We start from the raw sequence: 20,082 nt of genomic DNA, 5'->3' as shown, positions 1-20,082 counted from the left end.
TTTTACACACTTCGCAAAGTTCTTGATTTTATGACCAGAAGTTTTAGCATCAAAATCGAAATACTACCACCAGATTTTTGCAAAAAATGTAAGTTTACATACAATAGTTTTGTTCTAATGAGGCAATCCAAATAAACCAAGCATGTATTGTAACCACAAGCCTACTGTAGCTAAACCTTGGTTTAATTGCCTTGCTTTTTCCACTAAGCCACGTGGAGCCCGAACATGACCATCAAGAGAAGTTGTCTTACTCATTTTGAGAACACCCTCTTTTGGGACACCCCTATTCAGTTGACACCTCTATCAAAGGGACACTTTCCTGTGATACGAACGAAAGGGCAATAATAATATATTTTAACACTACAGTCAACCCCTATTCAGGGGCACTTTCCGTACCGAAGGTGCTCCTTGATGAGGCTTGTGCTGCATATGCAAAAGTTTCTAATCTGCATTTTGTACGTTACTAAGTTATGTATACTGTATACCTCCAAGATTGGCTAAGATTAGGGTACGGCATATTCAACCGATTTTCTTTAAATACCAGGATGTTGTAGCATATGTCATTGCAGAAACAATACTTACATGTTCTGTAGTTCCTGCCCAGAAGTTTGAGTACATAGTCGTTGATTCCAGCATTGGCGCAATCATAGGCTTTTTAGCGCTAACGAGAATCTTCAACGTTTCTTTATTTTCTAAGAAATTGTCTGCATCTATTGCCTGAAATTAAAAAATAAGAACATACAAAATTGAAAAACCAACTTTTCTGATTTTCGCTGTTTGATAGGCAGATAGATTTTTTAGTTTATCTGTCAGTATTAAGCCTCTTGTATGATACACGATTCTAGTTTCATTTTCGTTTCTCTAAGAAGAGTAGTCAGAATGATAGTTTTCCCTTTAAGCAGTATTTTAGGGACTATTTGAATATTCAGAGAACAATTACCCAATTAGGGATGGGAAGAAGGCTATTATAACTAGAGGAAGAAACAACTTGAAAATAGGGAAAATACCACAGAGAACTTCAACAGCAGAAAAGCATGCATGTGGGATAAGGGAAACCTAGATATTTGTAGAATTCTTGAATAAAGCATTGTTAATTGTACAGTAGAACGCCTCTATTAAGGGGACACCTTTGGGACTCAACCGAGTGTCTTTGTAATATAGGTGTCCCCTGAATAGAGGTGCCCAAAAGTTCTACTGTAGTTAATATCATTCCACAATTTATTAACAATCTTATTAAGATCAAACTTTATACTGTATAGGCAGAATCCTGGGACACTGTGAAATTGACAGGGAAACTATATATTTTAACATTACAGCCAACCTCTATTTAAAGACCCCTTCCCTACAATTTGTGACGTTTTGTAAAAATAATACATATATATTACTTTTAAAACAGTTAACCAGGTCATTCCTTGTTATAAATGTACGTTTTATGGTAAATTATGATAAAAAGTGAGAAACAATGCACTACCTAAGTAGCTTGCGGCGAATGACCTATCGTGGACGGTCTTTAGGCCTAGCCTAGCTAGGCTTAGTTTTGTAGGCCTAGCTGGTAAACATCAGTAACGTACGAACATCGTACGCTGGCTATATACTGTACCTAGCCTGATGTTGTATAGTTGCTGCATTAATTGTCTTTATATTTTTGCCAAACTCCGCTGATACAAATTGGGGAAAACCCGATATTTTCGCTGAAAAGTTAGGAGTCTTCCATTTGTTTTGGCCTCACAATCGATCGAAAAGTGAGTGAATTACAGAAGAAAAACAAAAATATCAATCCGCTTGCAATGCATTTTGAGATTTATAGCGGGTCTCTATAATTATTAGAATCGACTTATTTTTCACATTTTTAACCGTTTAATGACGAAGAAAGTTATCGCAATAGGGTCATATAGTATTATTTTTTTACATTAAATATAGTTTGTGATCTTAAATTAGATCTAAAAAATGTAGGGAAGGGGAGTTTAACAGACACTATATTGGGTTCTGAACTGCAATAGAAAACCACATATTATGTGGTTTTCTATTGAAGTAGAACAACCACTATTAAAGGGATTAAAATTAGATCCTAATGTATGAAGCAAACAATGACTTTTTTTTGGGTCAATTTTCCAGGGAATTATTACTAATATAACTAAATACAGTTAAGTAGCAGAGCTTATAGATATAGGATTATGTAAAGAGAATTAACATTCTATTTCAGAGATAGGATTATATACATCTGAAATTCATCACTACAGTATTTCCTTGAAAAAAAGTTCTTTGCAAAACTCAACTTAAATTCTCATCATAAAAAAATAACTATTTTGTGTGGTCTACGGATTTATAATTGCTACCTTTCAAGCAATGTATTCTGTCTACACTAAAAACATATGAGGCATTGTCTAGTTACGTGTAATGAAAAAAAAAGTTTGCTGACAATAGTGATGACTCCCTTCCGACATACTCAATCTTTCTTTAGTAAAATAAAGAATATATCAGAGTTCCCGAAAATTTTACTTAATAAAGTGTGGCCAAACCATAGAGGGTGCTATAATTGTTTTTAAATACATCCAAAACATAGATTATGCTATTACAAAAAATCTCAAAAACATCTATATTAAACATGGCAGGCACTTCCCAAGCATTGCATGCTATGTGCCATGCATATAACTGTCGTATTCATTTGATTAGAAAACATTGACAACGGTAAGAACAATCTCAACGCTCAAAATACTCTGTTAAATAAGTATTCAACGGAAAAAGTGTACTCAACGGTAACTAAAAGTCTCAATTGAATACGAAAAATGTGAGTTTGTTAAAAAGTTGAAAATGCATTTGATTGTTTGCCATTTGTTACCAAAGTGTGTCAATGCACTAGGTATGCAAATGGTAAATCTATGTAATATAGGGATGCTTTTATGTAGTATCCAAAACAAATTGTGAAAGATTGCACCTTTATCAGGTATCGTATCATAAAATATCAAAATCTCCAGCAATTATCGGGAGTCTTTGGCGGTCTGCTGTATTGGCAATAAACATACTTTACCAACTGCTGATACTATACATTATACACTGTACTAATCTTCCATAATTTCTATATTATTTAGTAAAGGAAGTATAGTTTCAAGGTTATATATATCTAAAGTTAGGTCACAAAATATCAACCTACAGAAATCACCTTCAATAAATGCACAGGAAATTTGATTATCTGTGTGTGGTTGGATTTGGTAACTGATAATATAACATGTTTGAAATAAGAGTTTGGATGTGTGCGACTACTGGAATTGAAACATTAAAGTTGAAATACACTACTTCATTACCGTTACCAATGCTACACATGATATGGAAAGCGGCAATTGGTGTACGAGAGTCCTGATAGACATTTGATTAGGTTGAATACAGTTAATTGCAATATGTAGGAAAGGGCAGTGGTAGAGGGTGTGCAAGTTACGGAAATTTTGAGTAGGCATTGAATACAGCACTCCTTTTATTAAAGTATGTGCAGTATTAGGCGGAGGTGTGTGCAAGTCCTAAAATTGAGATTAAACATCATTTGAGTTGAATGCAAAAGATTAAGACTCATTTATAAGAAAAGTTCATTTTTTAATTTCAAGGCCCTACTTTCAAAATCCTGGATCTGCCACTGAAAGTGGAGGAATATTGGCTGTGTAGGGCAAGAAAGGCAGCGATACCATTATGAAACTTCAACAGGCAACTGGAACTCATCTAGGCTAATTCTGTTTTTCCCAACAATTCCACATCTTGTAGAGATGTTCCCATTAAATAATCAAAATCACAAAAAACGATTTAAAGCTAATATACATGCTTTTTTTGGTTTAAATTAGTACACATATCTCTCCAAAAATGTTCTTCCGTCGATATCAGTCATCACACTGAATATCCGCGGCGGAAGTACTTAATAGGTGGCGCTGTTGTATTTCTAAAGCAATAGTATAAAAAAAATATAAGAAAACGCCATAAGATTTGTTTTTTCGAACCCGAAAAAAAGTACTATTAAACGACTGTTCAATAGTGCATACTATTGCATGCCATGTAACCCATAATTGTCTAGTCAACTGACAGGAATTTATTTAAGTGTTATAATAGTGTATTATGCTAACCAGTATAACCATGTGAATTTTGGTACTGAGTGTACAATAGGAAAGGAGAGTGGAATTGGATGAGGTAATCAGTGGTGTTTGTGGTGAATTCTAGAATGACAAGAAAAGTGTAATGAACCTTTCATTGGCAATGTATAGTATATAGTTATTAGTCACGATATATTACCAGTACAGTACCATAATGTGACTGATTGAGTAAAATTAGTAGGATTGGGTATAGAAAGTTCACGGATCCTATAATAATACAATTGAGGTTTTTATCAAACCAAACGCAACCTTTAAAAATATTTTATATTTTATTATATATTGACAACAAAAGTGTAATAACCTTCTATTGGCAATTGACATAGTTTATTTCTCACGTTTTCATGTCATTATCAGTACTTACTTATGTCACATGACTGATTGAGTAATTAAGTAAGCTATTAAGTAAGGTGTATAAATACTATAGTGGGAATGGGTATAGGAAGATTCAGTTCTTCTGCTACAAATAAAGTTTGAAAAAATGAAACCAAATAATAATAATAATAAATCAGGCTTGATAGAGCGCATTATGCTAAAAGCCCCAATGCGCTTTACATCAAAACAAAAATATACAGAGAGAAATTAGTCGAAAGATAACTTAAATAGATGAGTTTTTAATGAAAGGATCAACGTCCTTTAATAATGCATATAAGTTGAATTGGGAGAATCATTTCATTTGTTGAAAGCCTGACTTGCCTATTTAACTTATAAACATTCATTATCCATACTTACAAACATATATTGGGCCCACTGTCTCCTAGCCTCCTCAAGTGCGGCCTGCCTGAGGTTTATAATATGTGTGAACCTTTCCTCCGGCCAATCAAATGGTCCCGCCTCATCTTGATACTTACTAACACTGTCATCGTATTTATAATCTACTACATGGTATAGATGCTGAGCTCTTGAGACCCATTCTTTTAACATCTCAGTTGAATTATCTTCATTGTGATCACTTCTTATCCTAAGAAGAAACAACAACGAACAAATGAACACTAGTGGCGTAACAGCTATGAGCGCTTACTGGCTAAACCCAAGGGCCCTGGAGCTTATGAGTCCCTTGAGCAGTGTCTGGAGGAAAAAAGCCAATGAACACTAGTGGCGTAACAGCTATGAGCGCTCACTGGCTAAACCCAGGGACCACGGAGCTTATGAGGGCCCTTGAGCAGTGGCCAGAGGAAAAAAGCCAATGAACACTAGCGGCGTAACAGCTATGAGCGCTCACTGGCTAAACCCAGGGACCCCGGAGCTTATGAGGGCCCTTGAGCAGTGCCCAGAGGAAAAAAGCCAATGAACACTAGTGGCGTAAGAGCTATGAGCGCTCACTTGCTAAACCCAGGGACCCCGGAGCTTATGAGTGCCACTGAGCAGTGGTCAGAGGAAAAAAGCCAATGAACACTAGTGGCGTAACAGCTATGAGCGCTTACTGGTTAAACCCAGGGACCCCGGAGCTTATGAGTGCCACTCTGAGCAGTGGCCAGAGGAAAAAAGGCATTAAAATATGTCAAAAAAGGCTAAAAGTGCCCAAGGCCTCCAGCGTTGGAGGGCCTCTTAAAGTTCCTCAGGTCTACGTTATTGATGAACACAAATCTGACTTTAATATTAAGATGTACACTATGTCAAAATATTGATAACATCTTTATTATAGAAATACATGCATGACATGACAAAAGGAATAAATGTATTAAATAAAAAATAATACATTACATAATCCAAATTAATTTGACAAAAGACCAAAGTAAAAACTTTCGATGTCCTTATTTGGAAACATTATTATTATGAATGACCTTTTTTTAAACCGCAAAAATGTACTCCTTTCATTTTTAGTTCCGTAATTCTAGACACATTTCTAATGATCCCATTCAAATAATGATGAGTGCCGGTTGTAGGAAGGATATGAATTATTTTCACTTTCTAATATTGAATCAATCGAACAAAGATAGTACAATCAAATGTGAAATATTTGTTTGTATTGTTCCTTTAAAACAACATTACGTGCCAAATATCTTAGCCACTATCAAATGCAAAATCGTTGTCCTGTTTAACGTGATAAATAAAAATAGAGTCTGGTTCCTTTTTAACATCGCCAACGGAAGTGTAACATATTTTGAATGGAAGAAATAGAAAGGTTTTTTTTTTCTGAATGTCTATGACACCGGTAAATATATTCATTGCATGTGAATTTAAATGATGATCTATTGTTTGTTTTTGTTTATGTCCTTGTGAGTGTGACTGTACTATTTGTTAATTTGTTGGTGATGCTGCAAAGTGACACTAACCGTGTACTGGTTTCATAACAACATGCGTTTCACAACAAAACGTGATTGAGTAGAAAGGTTAACAAAACACAATTTTAACTTCAAGAAGTTGGAATTTAACATTTTTTGTTTCATTGTCTGATAGGGGTGTTTAATGTTTCTTTCGGTTTATCCAGGTAAGCTATGTGCGAAACAGACATTTATTTTAAAGCTACACTATCTAACTATACTAGTTTGACAAAAATATAGTGTTTTGTGGCCAAATATGGTAGTGATATGACATAATCATGTCATTTCACATCACATGTTCTCACATAAAAGTTTGATAGTGTAAACAGAGCTTTAAATTTTAAATGTTTTAAATATTGATAAGCAGAATTTAATTATTTTTTATGATAAGAAAGATCGAACTTAGTTTTTTCATATTCTCAAGAGATTGGAGGCAAAACATTAATTTTATATTTGATATTCTTATAATTGAAAAATTGTTGAAAAATGAAAATGCTAAGAAAGAAAATTAAAAAACTGAAGCCATTAACCATTCCTTGTGGAGATCACTTCAGAAATTTTCCTTTTAAATAACTTTCCACAAGAAAATATGCTTTATTAATATTTTTAAAAACAAAAAAAATTGTTGGTGATATTCCAAGTTCATATATCCAGTGTCTGATTGCTTGTCTGATAGGTAAGTGTGTAAATCTCAAGGGTCCTATTTTGAAATACAAAAACAATTTATGATATTTAATGAACTGTAACGGTGATATAATATGTTCCTGTAGGAGTTTTAAATAAAGTTTAATAACAAAAATTAAATTACAATTTGTGAATGATGAAAGGTGTTAAAAATCATGAAATTGAAAGTTCTGTGTAAATGTCACTTTGTTTTGTAAGTTTACAACATATGACAACATAAAAGTTGACAAAACTTAAATCAAGTAAAAGTTTATAACTTCTATTAATTAAATTGGGAGACAACATAAAAGTTGACAAATAAAACTTTAAATCAAGTCAAACTTTATAAATTCTTCTAATTGTGAGACAACATAAAAGTTGACAAATAAACTTATATCAAGTGAAAGTTTATAACTTCTTATTGTATAGACAACATAAACGTTGACTAATAACATTCACATCAAGTATTTAGTTTATAGACTTTTTTAATTGCTTAAAAATTACTTAAATGTAAGTAACTTTAAAGTCTTTAGTAACTATACATGTACACCTGTCTGGTTGCAACTCCAAATCTGACAAACAAAAAAATGGTCACTTTACTATTTCTTAACCTTCAAGTTTCAACAAAAAGGTACCTTGTAAAATTAAGTGAGGAAGAGGAGGAAGGGGAGGAGGGGGGGGGGGGGGGTATCCCATTAACCCACCTATTTCTGCTGACAAGCTTTTTTCATTTTTTCTTCACCTGACATTCTGACATGTGACTCCTGACATTTGACATGTCATTAAATACATCCAGCACCATTCATACAATACGAAATATTACCCAACTAACAATAACTCATAAAGATTACATTTTGTTTGTAATTTGTACTTTACATACAAAGAACAGTATCCTTTGGGATATATAAAACATGAGTGACCTCCAGCAGGAAAGGTCAAGAAGGCTTTTGGATTTTCCTTTCATTCCCATATCAAACCAGCTGCTACAAAATTATTTTAATATTGTTATGATTTTGTTTGAGTTTTATTCTTCTCACAATATTATTCTCACAGTTTTATTAGACTATTTGTTAACAGTCAATTACAGCACTACAGTAAGTCCAGATGTACAATATATATCCTGTGGGTTCTGTCCTTATTTGGGCATACCTCATATAGAAATTTGTTTCAACTCAAATTTTATATATAAAATTGTTCAATAGTTTCTTTACCATTAAATCCTATAAGTACTGAGCCATGGATATTATACAATATACCACATGTTAAAATGACATGGACAATTTCATAATGTAGACGTATGCCTCTCAAAATAATGTAAAAAGACATTCAATTAAACTATTAGAAATTACATACTGTACATTTAATTAAGTAAAGCCAAGAGTTTTTACAATTGACCAATGAGAGATTAGATATTTGTTTAACTGGTAGGAGGTCAAAGATCAAATAGAGTTTTTTATTAGTAGTAGATTTATCAGCTGTCATCTAGCATACATTCTGGAATTCAATGGGCCTGTTTCTGCTGCAACTGCTCAAAATACGGTATAAAAATACGGTATAAAATACGGTATTTTTTATACCGTATTTTTTAGTACCCCGTTTCTGCTAACAATACTTCTTGGGTGGTCGTGTTAAATTTTATCTTCTTTACCCAAATTGTCATTCATTTATTTGATCGATAATTAAAAGTTGCAATAAAAGAAGTTTTACGTCTCACTTTCAACAGCCTAGCCCTAGTGATAGAGATGTTGTGAGAGCACAGAAAACATCGTAATGGGGACAATTAATTCGTTCCCTCCCCGAGTTATTGTATTTTGCAATATTGTACTGCTTTCGCAGGCTCTTCAGCTTTGAGTTTACTTGCTTTGGAGACAAGTCTATTCCATACTCCTGCTTTATTTTTTTAGAAATGTCTTTATAAACGTGGTTGTCCCTTTTTATTACCTTTTAGTTGGCCAGACATTTTAGCTTCCCCACACAAATTTATTTAGTAAAACTGTGACGTCTTCGCTCCACATTTTCGCCGAATATATATATACACGTGTGTAAAAGAGCTGACAGCGACAGAAAATAAAAACACGAATGTTGACCTTTTGCCATGTAAAAAAAAAATACGGTATTTTTTATTGGCAGCAGAAACGGGTACAAAAAATACGGTATAAATTTGTAAATACCGTATTTTATCCACAAATTTTGTGGGGAAAATACGATATACAAAATACGGTAAATTTTTTATGAGCGCAGTTTCTGCTGCCAAAAATATACCGTATAAATACGGTATTCAAAAAATACCGTATAATATACGGTATTTAGTTGGCAGCAGAAACAGGGCCAATGACAAATTATTTGTAGTATTTTTATAAGCAGTATCAATATGACAATTTCTTCTGAATACTGTAAGCTATATATTATCAAGGCCGAGAGATTAAAAACAGACAAAGATGCTTTAAATATAATTATTATTAATATAAAATATGACAATCTCAGCTGGGGAATTGGGGTGGGTGGTGAAAAATGAAAATTTTAGACGAGGCAACGTCTGTGCCTCGTCTGCCTCTTGCTGGCTACGGCCCTGATTATAATGCAACAATTGTTACTTGTTGAGTTGTTTGTTATCTATTTTCTCTGCTTCAATTTTGTATCCTGAACAACTGTTTTATGGTCAGGAAAAGGTCAAAATCTTTTACCTGTCCTCCAAGGTCAAACAATTTAACAAATGTTGTAACCAAAAAAACATTCATTCACCTGTTAAATTGTATTTTCCCCAAAAAACATGAAAAATGAAGATTAAAAAAAATCTGACTTTAAAGAGGCAATTGTGCAGTTATTCAATTCAATTCAGTCTGCATAAAAAAATCCACAAAAACAATTATTTAACTTGTAAACAGACAAAAGAAACGGTTAATTTTAACCAAAAACCACTGTCTGACAGACAATTTTTAGGTATTTTTTGCTTTGAATTAAATTTTTTTCAGGAAAATATTTGTTATTTTCAATCCAGTTTTTGGTCAAAGTGGATAAGGCATATTTAACTACAAAAATGTAAAAAAAAGGGGAACATATCTTTATATAGCAACAACAACAATAATTAATTTGTGACAAGGAGAAATTCATTCCAAAATGTGCGAAACAATTATGTTGTCAGAAGAAAAACAAAAATCTCAGGAGTATGTGCGACTTTATTTATTGGCAACTTTCACTTCAGTTAATAGTACTGTGTGAAAAAGTCACCTATGCCAAAAAACATGTTACTGTACTCTCATAATGAACAGTATTTGTGACATAAAAGGGTCTGTTTTGTAAATCAGTAATTATCAGAAATGTTATTAAGTTTTCCAATTAAATTGGAAATTTTAAAATGGCAAGAAATCCTGACTTTTTAAAACTATTTGAGTGATTAAATGTTTTGAAGATGCAGACTATATTCACATAAGTGCGTGGGCAGAATAATCTTTATTATAATATAATTTTATCATTGTATGTTAATGTATTATTATTTTTTTGTTATTTGTTATTTAGAAATTGTTTAATCCATTTAGCCCATGGCCCTATTCATGACTTGTCTTTGTCCTGTTGTTTTGTTTCCCAGGCAGACTCAAGATCCTGTATCTTTCTGGGATCCTGCCTTCTTCATTTTCCCCCAGATGTATTGTTATTTGGCTGTTATTTCTTGATTATTCCATTATTGTTTAAATTTTTTTCCTCCATGGTTTCATGGGCGAAGAAAATTATCAACTAACTCTGGTGAATAGCGGAGTACCTGGTAAATACCTACGCTATGAGAGAGACTTGTTTATTTTTCACATCAATGCAGTCACAAATGTTTTTACTGATTAGAGTACATTAAAACTCAAACTGCACTTTCCAAATCTCTTATTCAATTGCCTCTTGCTCTACAAGGTCAATTTCTGCTGGGATCATGGGAAATAGAACAAGCATCAAGGTGGGAGTATTACAAGGAACTCAATCACTTCCTTCAAATCTAAGCAGAGACCTGGCTAAAATCAGAACCACATAATTGGGTCATTCCGTGTGTTAACCAAGTTCTCTTAAAGTCTTGTAAACCAAAATGTAAATTGTTATTTACTTTTTTAGACAAAAGACACGCATTTAATTTAACTAATTGCTTAACTTAGCTCTCCACAAGTATTTAATTTATTTACATGTGATATGATAGCAGAGCTGTGTCATCACACTAGGAAGAAGGTGTCCTTTTATTGTACATGCTTAGTTTAAAAGTCCAGACATCTATATTATATTCTACTAACCACAAATTGTTAACTCTGTGTCATTTTAAACCATAGACACCATTTACAGTACTGTAGCTCACCAATTCGATACCGACTTTCCAACAGCCGAATTTACTATAGATGTGGCCATCTATTGGATATAAAACAATTTAATTTAGTTTTTACACAGAAAACATAGGTGTCTAAAAAGTTTCTGCCATGATTTGGTGTCAAATCCATCCAAATCACTTTAAGCTCAGTTGGAAACCTGTATCTTGACCTCAGGGTTAACTATCGAATCTGTTAGTCATTCCTTCATACTATTGTAATGCGATCCAAAGTTGCCACATCACAAAATAAAAGAAGTCCCACTGATAGACCCAACTAATAACCAAATACAGTATAGTTGATTTTTTTTACACCCATTTACTAATCAACAAGCCTTCTAAAATGATTTATTTTTACTGAATGGTTTTTTTCATGTGTTCTTTCATACCAAAAAATGGCTCAACACATTTTCATGTTATTATATACTGGATGTTTTGTAGATAGTTTACCTTTTTGTAAATGTGTGTGTTCTAATGTAAATAAATTACCTTGTTAATTGTCTTTTAATTATTTTTATTATATTGTTAATGTTTCTCTACTGTTTCTGAAGTACTTTGTAAATAAATGCTTTTAGCATTGAAAGTGTCATTCAGTATAAAGACAGAATAAATAAATATATTGTCTTCTCAATTTCTCCCCAAATTGTGAGTGAAAAAGTTTGTTCAACATACAAAAGTATCTACAGTAGCGCCGCGCCAACATAATTAATACGGTATAGTTTTACATTTTTTTTTTTAATGAATTCATGTACAATTTACTTTACTAAGCTATTAAAAAGTATTTGTTTAAATTATGCACCTCATCTCACCATCAAACTCTTTTATATTAAAACCTTCTTGGTTCAAACTCAATATTTTGGCTACTAACTAAAAAGTCAGTAAAAAGTTTTAAAAACTTTACTCGTCTAAATAAAAGATTTTGGTTCGACTGAGTCGGCCAAATTCTAATAAGTAATAGAACCTTAACCAATCTACTGCAAACTGGATAAACATATTGAGCTAAGTAAAGACTACGCCATGTCCCTAGGCCTAGGCCGTACTTTTATGCATGCTAGGGCCTACAGTAGCTAGGCAAAGACCATCGCTCCGCCGCCTGTTTGATTACATACACAGTACAAACTTACCATATCGAAATTCGATCCTTCGGATAGTCTTGGTTTTCTAAACACCCGAAAAACGTTGGCAAAGTGTGTGCTTTATTACGGACAAGTATTGGTATAAATATTGTTGGCCATAGTACTTCTGTTGGATCAGGCAGTTCAGCACTTTTGATTAAAATATCACTTTGAAAAATAAGAAAAATAAAGACCACATAAAGAACACGAAACATCTTCGTTCAACACCGTCTCCAATGTGCGCAAGTGGTAAAGTGCAGTGAAGCGTTGCATTCGTCGTGGCCGGCTTTTAATTTATTCCTTTCTTTCACATTCACCTCTCTACTATCTCTCTCCCCTGGGCCTCCCCCTCTTCCCCACCCCTACAAGTCAAATACGTATATATATATAATATTTCAACAGGATTTATCATTATTTAAAAGAAATAATTAGAGGTTTTAAATATAAAATGAATCTTGTAATTGTATAGACACAGCAGTACAGAGAGTAGTAGTTGTTTGGAGAGAGGGCGCTAGAGTATGAACATCAAGAAAAGACACGTGGTATGTGATGTCACGAGAGAAACAACAAAAAAGGGAAATCCCCCTCCACTCCCCTCTTCACTCTTTCCACCACACACAATAACACACAGATCTGAAATCAAAACGTTTATATACGGGAGACGGCTTGTTATTATACATATGTTTGTTTGTTTTTGTTTGGTCGTCAATTTGTCCAGATGATTGTGTTTTTAGTAGAGTTTCGTTTGATTTAAGGTAATAATCAAGAACATCTACTCATGATGATTTAGGCTAGCTAGTAGTAGGCCTACTTAGTACTACTGTATCATCTGCAAAATCATAGAGATAGGTAAAATGAAGCTGCAAGTGCGTTAGCTGAGGGGATGCACGCTGGGTGTAGGCCTCCCGCTGAGGACAGGTATAGTAGTAGTAAGGGTTAGTAGTAGAGTTCCACCTCCTGCAAGAAAAACAACAAATGAATTGTCTAGAATATAGGAACAAAAAGATGGGCATCTACCATGCCAAAACCACCACCTGTTTGGTTCAGCATATACTGTATATAATGTTGTTTCTATTCTAGGATTTTCCAACACTACTATTTATAGTATCAATATCTTCTGTTCTTCTGCTGCGATTTATGCTACGTGTAGCTACCAATCTGAGCATGATCTTAGACGTCATCTTAGTTGAAATTTAGTATTGAGATCAGTCTCACTGAGTGAGGTCCAGAGATCAAAATGAGGTAACAATATTTTGCACTTTAGGTATATATTTATATTACCAATTACTATTAAATACTGTCAATGATTAAGTATGTTATTATCATGGGCTTGTTTATCAATTAATGTTGATTATCTATGCAAACTTGTGTTTGTTAAAGTTATTGTTATATTATTTTGTTGAATTAATTCCAGCTATTTTTTGTGATACCTTTCGTTTATTTATTGGTTGAATTTTGAATGACTGGTCCAGTGGAAACAAAGAATTTAATTTATTACTTATTTATTTTATTTTTAATTTTAGAATAATTTTAGAATATTTAAACAGTTTTTGTTTGTTTTGTGTACTATGTGTAATATTAGCAATGTTTTGAAAATTAGGTTAAAATCAGACCCTTTGTTTTTTCACTTTTGTTCATAATTATTATACAATGCAAATTATTAAGTAATATAAAAATAATAACTTTATTACAATTATTATAACAATTTTATGGCTGTGGTTATTGTTACTATAAGCAGGGAGTTGTTATAAGTATGCATTTAGGTAAATAAACTACCTAATCATTGGATGATGCAATCGCAATGTCTAATTTGATTGGTTGTTTGATTTTAGTATGATGGGGAAAATCTAAATCTATTTTTAGATTTTTTAAATGGAATTTGACCTTTTGGGAAAAATACATAATGAATTGAGTAGCCTAGATATGAGTAATATCAATGTAACAAATTAACCGTAATAAAAAGTTGCAGAGTTAAAAACTTTATATGAAAAAAATAAATAAATAAAACTACCTCAGGTACATATTGACTTACATTATATGCATAAGTGACAGATTAGATGTATCACTTCTTTAAACCCGGACCAGGATCCCAAATCTGGACCACATTTTATTATTATTTTCAGACCTGCTATAGTGTTTAAAGATAGCAGACAATTTTCAAAAGCCGGAGAGCTGTTACTGAGCATCTTATTGTAACATTAGGTTCATAGTAAAAAAAAAATATTATTAAGAATAAAAAATAACAATAATAATAATAACCAAAAAAAAATAATAAAGATGATGAAAAAAAAGGTTTCTCAGCAGGAATTGAACCAGAGATCTCAACTGTATAAAAACCTGGATATATAACCATTACAACACTAACTCGCATTCACAAGGTTGTAATGCAATTAGCCTAATCACACTCTGCACTAAGACACAAAAATAAAAAAAATTTCGGGGGAAATCATATGTAGGGGAATTATACTCTGATGGAGGTATGCACTCTCAGAGTGCCCTTCTTTCTTGTTTGTTCTGCATTACATCATACTATTTCATACATATAATTAAATATAATTTCCTAACCTAACAGTTAAATTCATTATAATAATAGAGAGGGGTTATTTTGTAGCATAATGTCTTATTATGTAATGCGTTATAAACCTAACATTTAAAACTCAATATTAATACTTAATTTCTTTCTTCCAGGATGGAAGACCATATGAACAAAGATGACCATGATGCCTTTTTTGATTCTTCAGATCAAATAAAAAATCTCCATAGTAAATGTAATAGAATGCGTATTGTTCAAATCTGTGGAGGACCATTCAGTGGGAAATACAGACAAGGAAGGGAGTTGGCCCGGAAAGTAGCATTAAGTGCTAAATCTTATAAGAAATCTTACTGCTTTCGAGTAGACCTGCCGTTTGAAATGGAGTGTGCAGAGGAAATGAATGAAAACATTAAAAAAACTATGAATAGGTCGGTTCTTGAACAATTGGAAGGAAGTGGGCAGTTTACTGACAAACCAGTAAAATGGTTTCATCAGTTTTTAAGAAGTCAACGTGACAAATATTTTGTATGTGTTTTTGATGATGTTGATTTGTTTGGCATTGACTTGTTTTTAAAAACTTTGAAGGATTGGACTGAACAATGCCAAAATCTGTTTGTGATTTTTACAAGTCAGTTTCAATACACACTCTACCATACTGCATTGACACATTGTTGTAAGCCGCTGGACACATTTTCTGTCCAGTTTTTCAGACAGCAAATAGACATTTTTAAGTATAACTGTACAGATGCTCCCGAGGTAACAGCAACAGATGAAGAGTTGAAAAAGCTTGCCGAACTAGTAGAATGTTGGCCATTTCTTATTATGGTTCTTGCAGATGGCTTGGTCGACGGTTTCACTGCGAAGGAATTGACAGAGCTTCTAATAAAGAAGCCTCTTCTTACACTTAGTAATGAGGCAGCTTCCCAAACAGATCAACTGGATTCCAAGCTGGAATACATGGTGGATAAATTATCTCCTAGGATGAAGAAGTATGTTGATCGTTTTGCTGATCTTCCTGAAAGGAAAAAAGTAACTATTCAAGAGATGATGACAGTAACCAAGTTAGATATCCCTACTGCAGACTTCAAACTAGAAGTTGTACACCCTTTAAGACGCAATTTACTGTTAAACCAACATCAAGACAGTTGTACAATGCTACCCTTTCTTGTTAATTCATTAAATGTCAACCAGTTAACAAAATTCAAAACTCCTTTTGTCATTCAAATCGACAAGCTTGTTTACGAATCTTTGGAAAGCTATGCAGAAGAAGACGACAATGACTTTAAAAGGTGTTGGAAACAAGATGAACCCCAACTTAAAGAATTATGGGACCAAATGAAATTATTTGATAGTACTGAGCATAGTGAAACTCAAGTTGACAAAGACTGCGAAAAACTCATCCACACTGCTGAAAAGTTTGTGAAATCTGCAACACTTAATTCTAAAAACGAAGTAAAAAGATTTAGAGAGCGTGCGTTTAATGCAAAAACCATCTATTATGGTGATGGTCGTTCTAATCCTGAACCATCACCTTTGATGACAATGGCAGATTTTGAGTCATTAGAGAATAATAACCATGAGCAGCCAACTGGACACAACGGTACTAATGAAGAACCATCAGTGTTTGATTTGTCAATGAATAACAACCATGAGCAGCCAAGTGGACGCCACAATGCTTCTAATGAAGAACCATCAGTGTTTGATTTGTCAATGAATAACAACCATGAGCAGCCAAGTGGACGCCACAATGTTTCTAATAAAGAACCATCAGTGTTCGATTTGTCAATGAATAACAACCATGAGCAGCCAAGTGGACGCCACAATGCTTCTAATGAAGAACCATCAGTGTTTGATTTGTCAATGAATAACAACCATGAGCAGCCAAGTGGACGCCACAATGTTTCTAATAAAGAACCATCAGTGTTCGATTTGTCAATGAATAACAACCATGAGCAGCCAAGTGGACGCCACAATGTTTCTAATGAAGAACCATCAGTGTTCGATTTGTCAATGAATAACAACCATGAGCAGCCAAGTGGACGCCACAATGCTTCTAATGAAGAACCATCAGTGTTTGATTTTTCACACATTAGCCTGCATGAGCAGGCAACTGCTGAATATGCTGGAAGAATTGTTCCTGGCGGCAAATCGTTTGAATACCTTTAAATCCAAACACTAGCAAGACAAGACTAAGAGAAAAAACAACTTAAGTTAGTATATCATAGACTCTGGTAATGGTATCTGTTTCTTCTGCATAGCATCAATTAACTTATTTATTTCAAAAGGGTTTGGGTAAGCTTAGCAAACCCTAGATTGAAATGTTACACTTCATATAAAACATGCAAGCCTCAAACCGTTACATTCCCACATACAGTAATTTAAATAGATTACGATTAACAAATAAATTTTACCTGTAGTATTAATATTTTAAGCTGGAGAAATTTTTTTTTTAATGTAACAAAACATTTTATATATAAATGTATTATGTACAGTCACTAGAATAGAATATAAATTCACATTTAACTTTTCAAGACTTTTGACAAGAACTTTTCATAGGTTTTATAATAGTTCTTCGGAAATGACAGCTAGCCTAACATTCCCAATAAGGGCAACCATGCCTGTTAAAGCTTACAACTTCTTTAACAGGTTAAGTTTACTTGTTTAAACAGGTAGGCTTGTTTGTTTAAACGGTTCAAGCTTACAACTTTTTTAAACTGGTCAAGCTTATTTTTGAAAAGGTCAAGCTTACTTGTTGAAACCTGTCAAGCTTACAACTTGTTTAAATGGGTCAAGCTTTTTGTTTGAACGGGTCAGGCTTACAAGTTGTTTAAACGGGTCAAGCTTATTTGTTTAAACGGGTCAAGCTTACAACTTGTTTAAACTGATTGAGCTTATTTGTTTAAAAATTAAAGCTTATTTGTTTAAAAATTAAAGCTTATTGTTTCTGCTTAAACAGTTCAAACTTGTTTGTTGAAATGAGTCAAGCTTATTTGTTTAGCAAGTAGGCCTAAAGCTTATTATGTAAATTGTAACATAAGTAGTATTGATGTAACAATATCATGTAATTAGCGAGTTACTTTAAGTTAGATCATGTGTATAAAAACACAGAAAAAGATGTATGTTTAAGTCATTGGTGCTAATATCACATATTTTGTAATATATTTCTTTTTTTCTACAAATTTTTATATATACTATATATCTTAAAATGCCAAAAGACAACATTTCTCTTTGCTTTTTACATTGTGTTAATCAATCAATTTAATCATGTAGTATTAATGTTCATTATTTTATTTTGAAGTGTAAAACACAATTATCATTATTAATGTTTTATCCCAGTGTGACTGGAATCATGGAGTAAAGAATAATTTTTTGAATATAGATTCCATTAAATATGTTTCTGTATATATGCTATGTTTATACATTATTATACATTATTTTATACAGTATTTTATCTTCTGAGTTTGCTATATTATTTAGTTTGAAGGCGTTTCTATATCTGTAAAAATACTGTAGATCAGGTTTTCATTTATTTTTTTCTTACAATTCTCTTAACGTATTAATTATTAAGTATTTAATAGTTCTCTGTGTGTGTGCAGTCAATGTAAAATTAATTTAATATTATTTATTAAAACTGTAAATCTTGATTATGTGATAACTAACAAATCATTTAAAAGCTGAACAGTAATTACTACTATGTATATAGCAGTATTACAATTTGACATCGTGAATGGAAGGTTTATTTAATTTGTAAACCACTTTATATTACTCTAATATTCCAAATAAAAAAGAAAATACTTTTTGCCATCAAACATAACATTATACTACATGTACTTCCAGCTGGTGTATTTGATGAGGAACTTTGAATTACCAGTAGTATAGGTGCCTGGTAAAATCATATATTATCAAACAGTTGCAAGTAATATTAACATGTACATACGTAGATAATGTTTAGATGATGGTTTTGTAATTTGTTTTAAATTGTATTCTATTATATGACATTTTTACTTTGCTTTACAACATTTGGTTGTATTCAATAAGTTTGATGCAAAACCTATGTGATGTTTGCCATGTAAACAGGAAATATTTTCAATGTACCATAAATAAGTCATAGGCCATACAATTTAGTAGGTGATATTATGAGTTAGCATACAATACAATACCCCTGAAAACGATGTTATTTTTGTTGGTTACGCTTCCCTGCACAGCATTGTTAAGTCTTCCATTCCGAGAAAAAGACCTATAATGTTTCTTGAAAAAATATTGTACTTTCATTTTATGTAGGCCCATAAAAGTGCTATGCATTAAAAATGTTTGGTTGGTAGTGCTAAAATTGAATTACTATTATTGTTTATACTAGTTTCCCCGTTTATTTAATGTATTTCAAATACAGGGTTTGTTGTGTGTGTTAAGGTGTGTGTGTTTTTGTATTTGCTTAGCCACTTCGATCAAATCATTGCCAGCAATAAACATTCATGTGCTTAATAGTTTTATCTTCATTACTGTAATATGAATTAATATTTCCTGGGAAGTTTAGCATTCATCGGTGGAATTCCCCAAAACTATTCTGTAACTGATTGCACCATCACCGTTAGTCTGGGCTCCAGACGGAGTTTTGTTTTAAAAAGACACATATGGCGTTTCATACGTTCATACGTATACTACTTGAGCTTGGATTTCAGACAAAAATCGAAATAAAAACAAATAAATTTAAAAAAAACCAACAATGAAGACAAGTCTACATCACCGTATTGAGTTCTTTAATAAAGAAATTGGATTGTATTCGTCGGTGAAATTCCCTTACCTCCTTTTTTAGCACTGTGGTTAAAATACATTTAGTAGAAAAGTGCAAAAACAGCCACCAATGACATGGGGGAGGGAGGGAGACATACAGACAGACGGACGGAAACTAATGGGCTGTAAAAACTAAATATTATACTTACGTTTCTCTATGTTCTGACGAAACAAAAATGCAATCTACTGCCCTCAAACATAACTGATAACTTTTTCAATGAAAGATCGTGTTCTTTTCGCGTCAAAAACTAACGAC

General features: G+C 32.8%; 2 protein-coding genes across 3 annotated transcripts in view; one reads left to right on the top strand and one right to left on the bottom strand.

Annotated features, from left to right (window-relative positions):
• The window catches only part of LOC140047088 (procollagen galactosyltransferase 2-like), a 33,582-nt gene extending 20,748 nt beyond the window's left edge, over window positions 1-12,834 (bottom strand). For both annotated transcript variants that reach the window (XM_072091900.1, XM_072091899.1), the window contains exons 1-3: window positions 12,512-12,834; window positions 4,860-5,088; window positions 583-717 (exon numbers count right to left, since the gene is read on the bottom strand). In XM_072091900.1, the coding sequence (XP_071948001.1) occupies window positions 583-717; window positions 4,860-5,088; window positions 12,512-12,717 (570 nt within the window). In that variant the 5' untranslated portion in view covers window positions 12,718-12,834. The remainder of the gene's footprint in view (window positions 1-582; window positions 718-4,859; window positions 5,089-12,511) is intronic.
• Window positions 12,835-13,117: 283 nt separating this feature from the next.
• Window positions 13,118-19,517, top strand: LOC140047087 (uncharacterized). Its single transcript, XM_072091898.1, has 3 exons — window positions 13,118-13,257; window positions 13,583-13,744; window positions 15,191-19,517. Exons 2-3 carry the CDS (start codon window positions 13,740-13,742, stop codon window positions 17,199-17,201), a joined length of 2,016 nt encoding a protein of 671 aa, XP_071947999.1. The 5' UTR covers window positions 13,118-13,257; window positions 13,583-13,739; the 3' UTR covers window positions 17,202-19,517.
• The last annotated feature ends 565 nt before the right edge of the window (window positions 19,518-20,082 follow it).

The sequence above is a fragment of the Antedon mediterranea genome, chromosome 4, assembly GCF_964355755.1.
Source record: "Antedon mediterranea chromosome 4, ecAntMedi1.1, whole genome shotgun sequence".
NCBI lineage: Eukaryota > Metazoa > Echinodermata > Crinoidea > Comatulida > Antedonidae > Antedon > Antedon mediterranea.
This window is presented reverse-complemented; position numbering and strand designations above follow the sequence as displayed.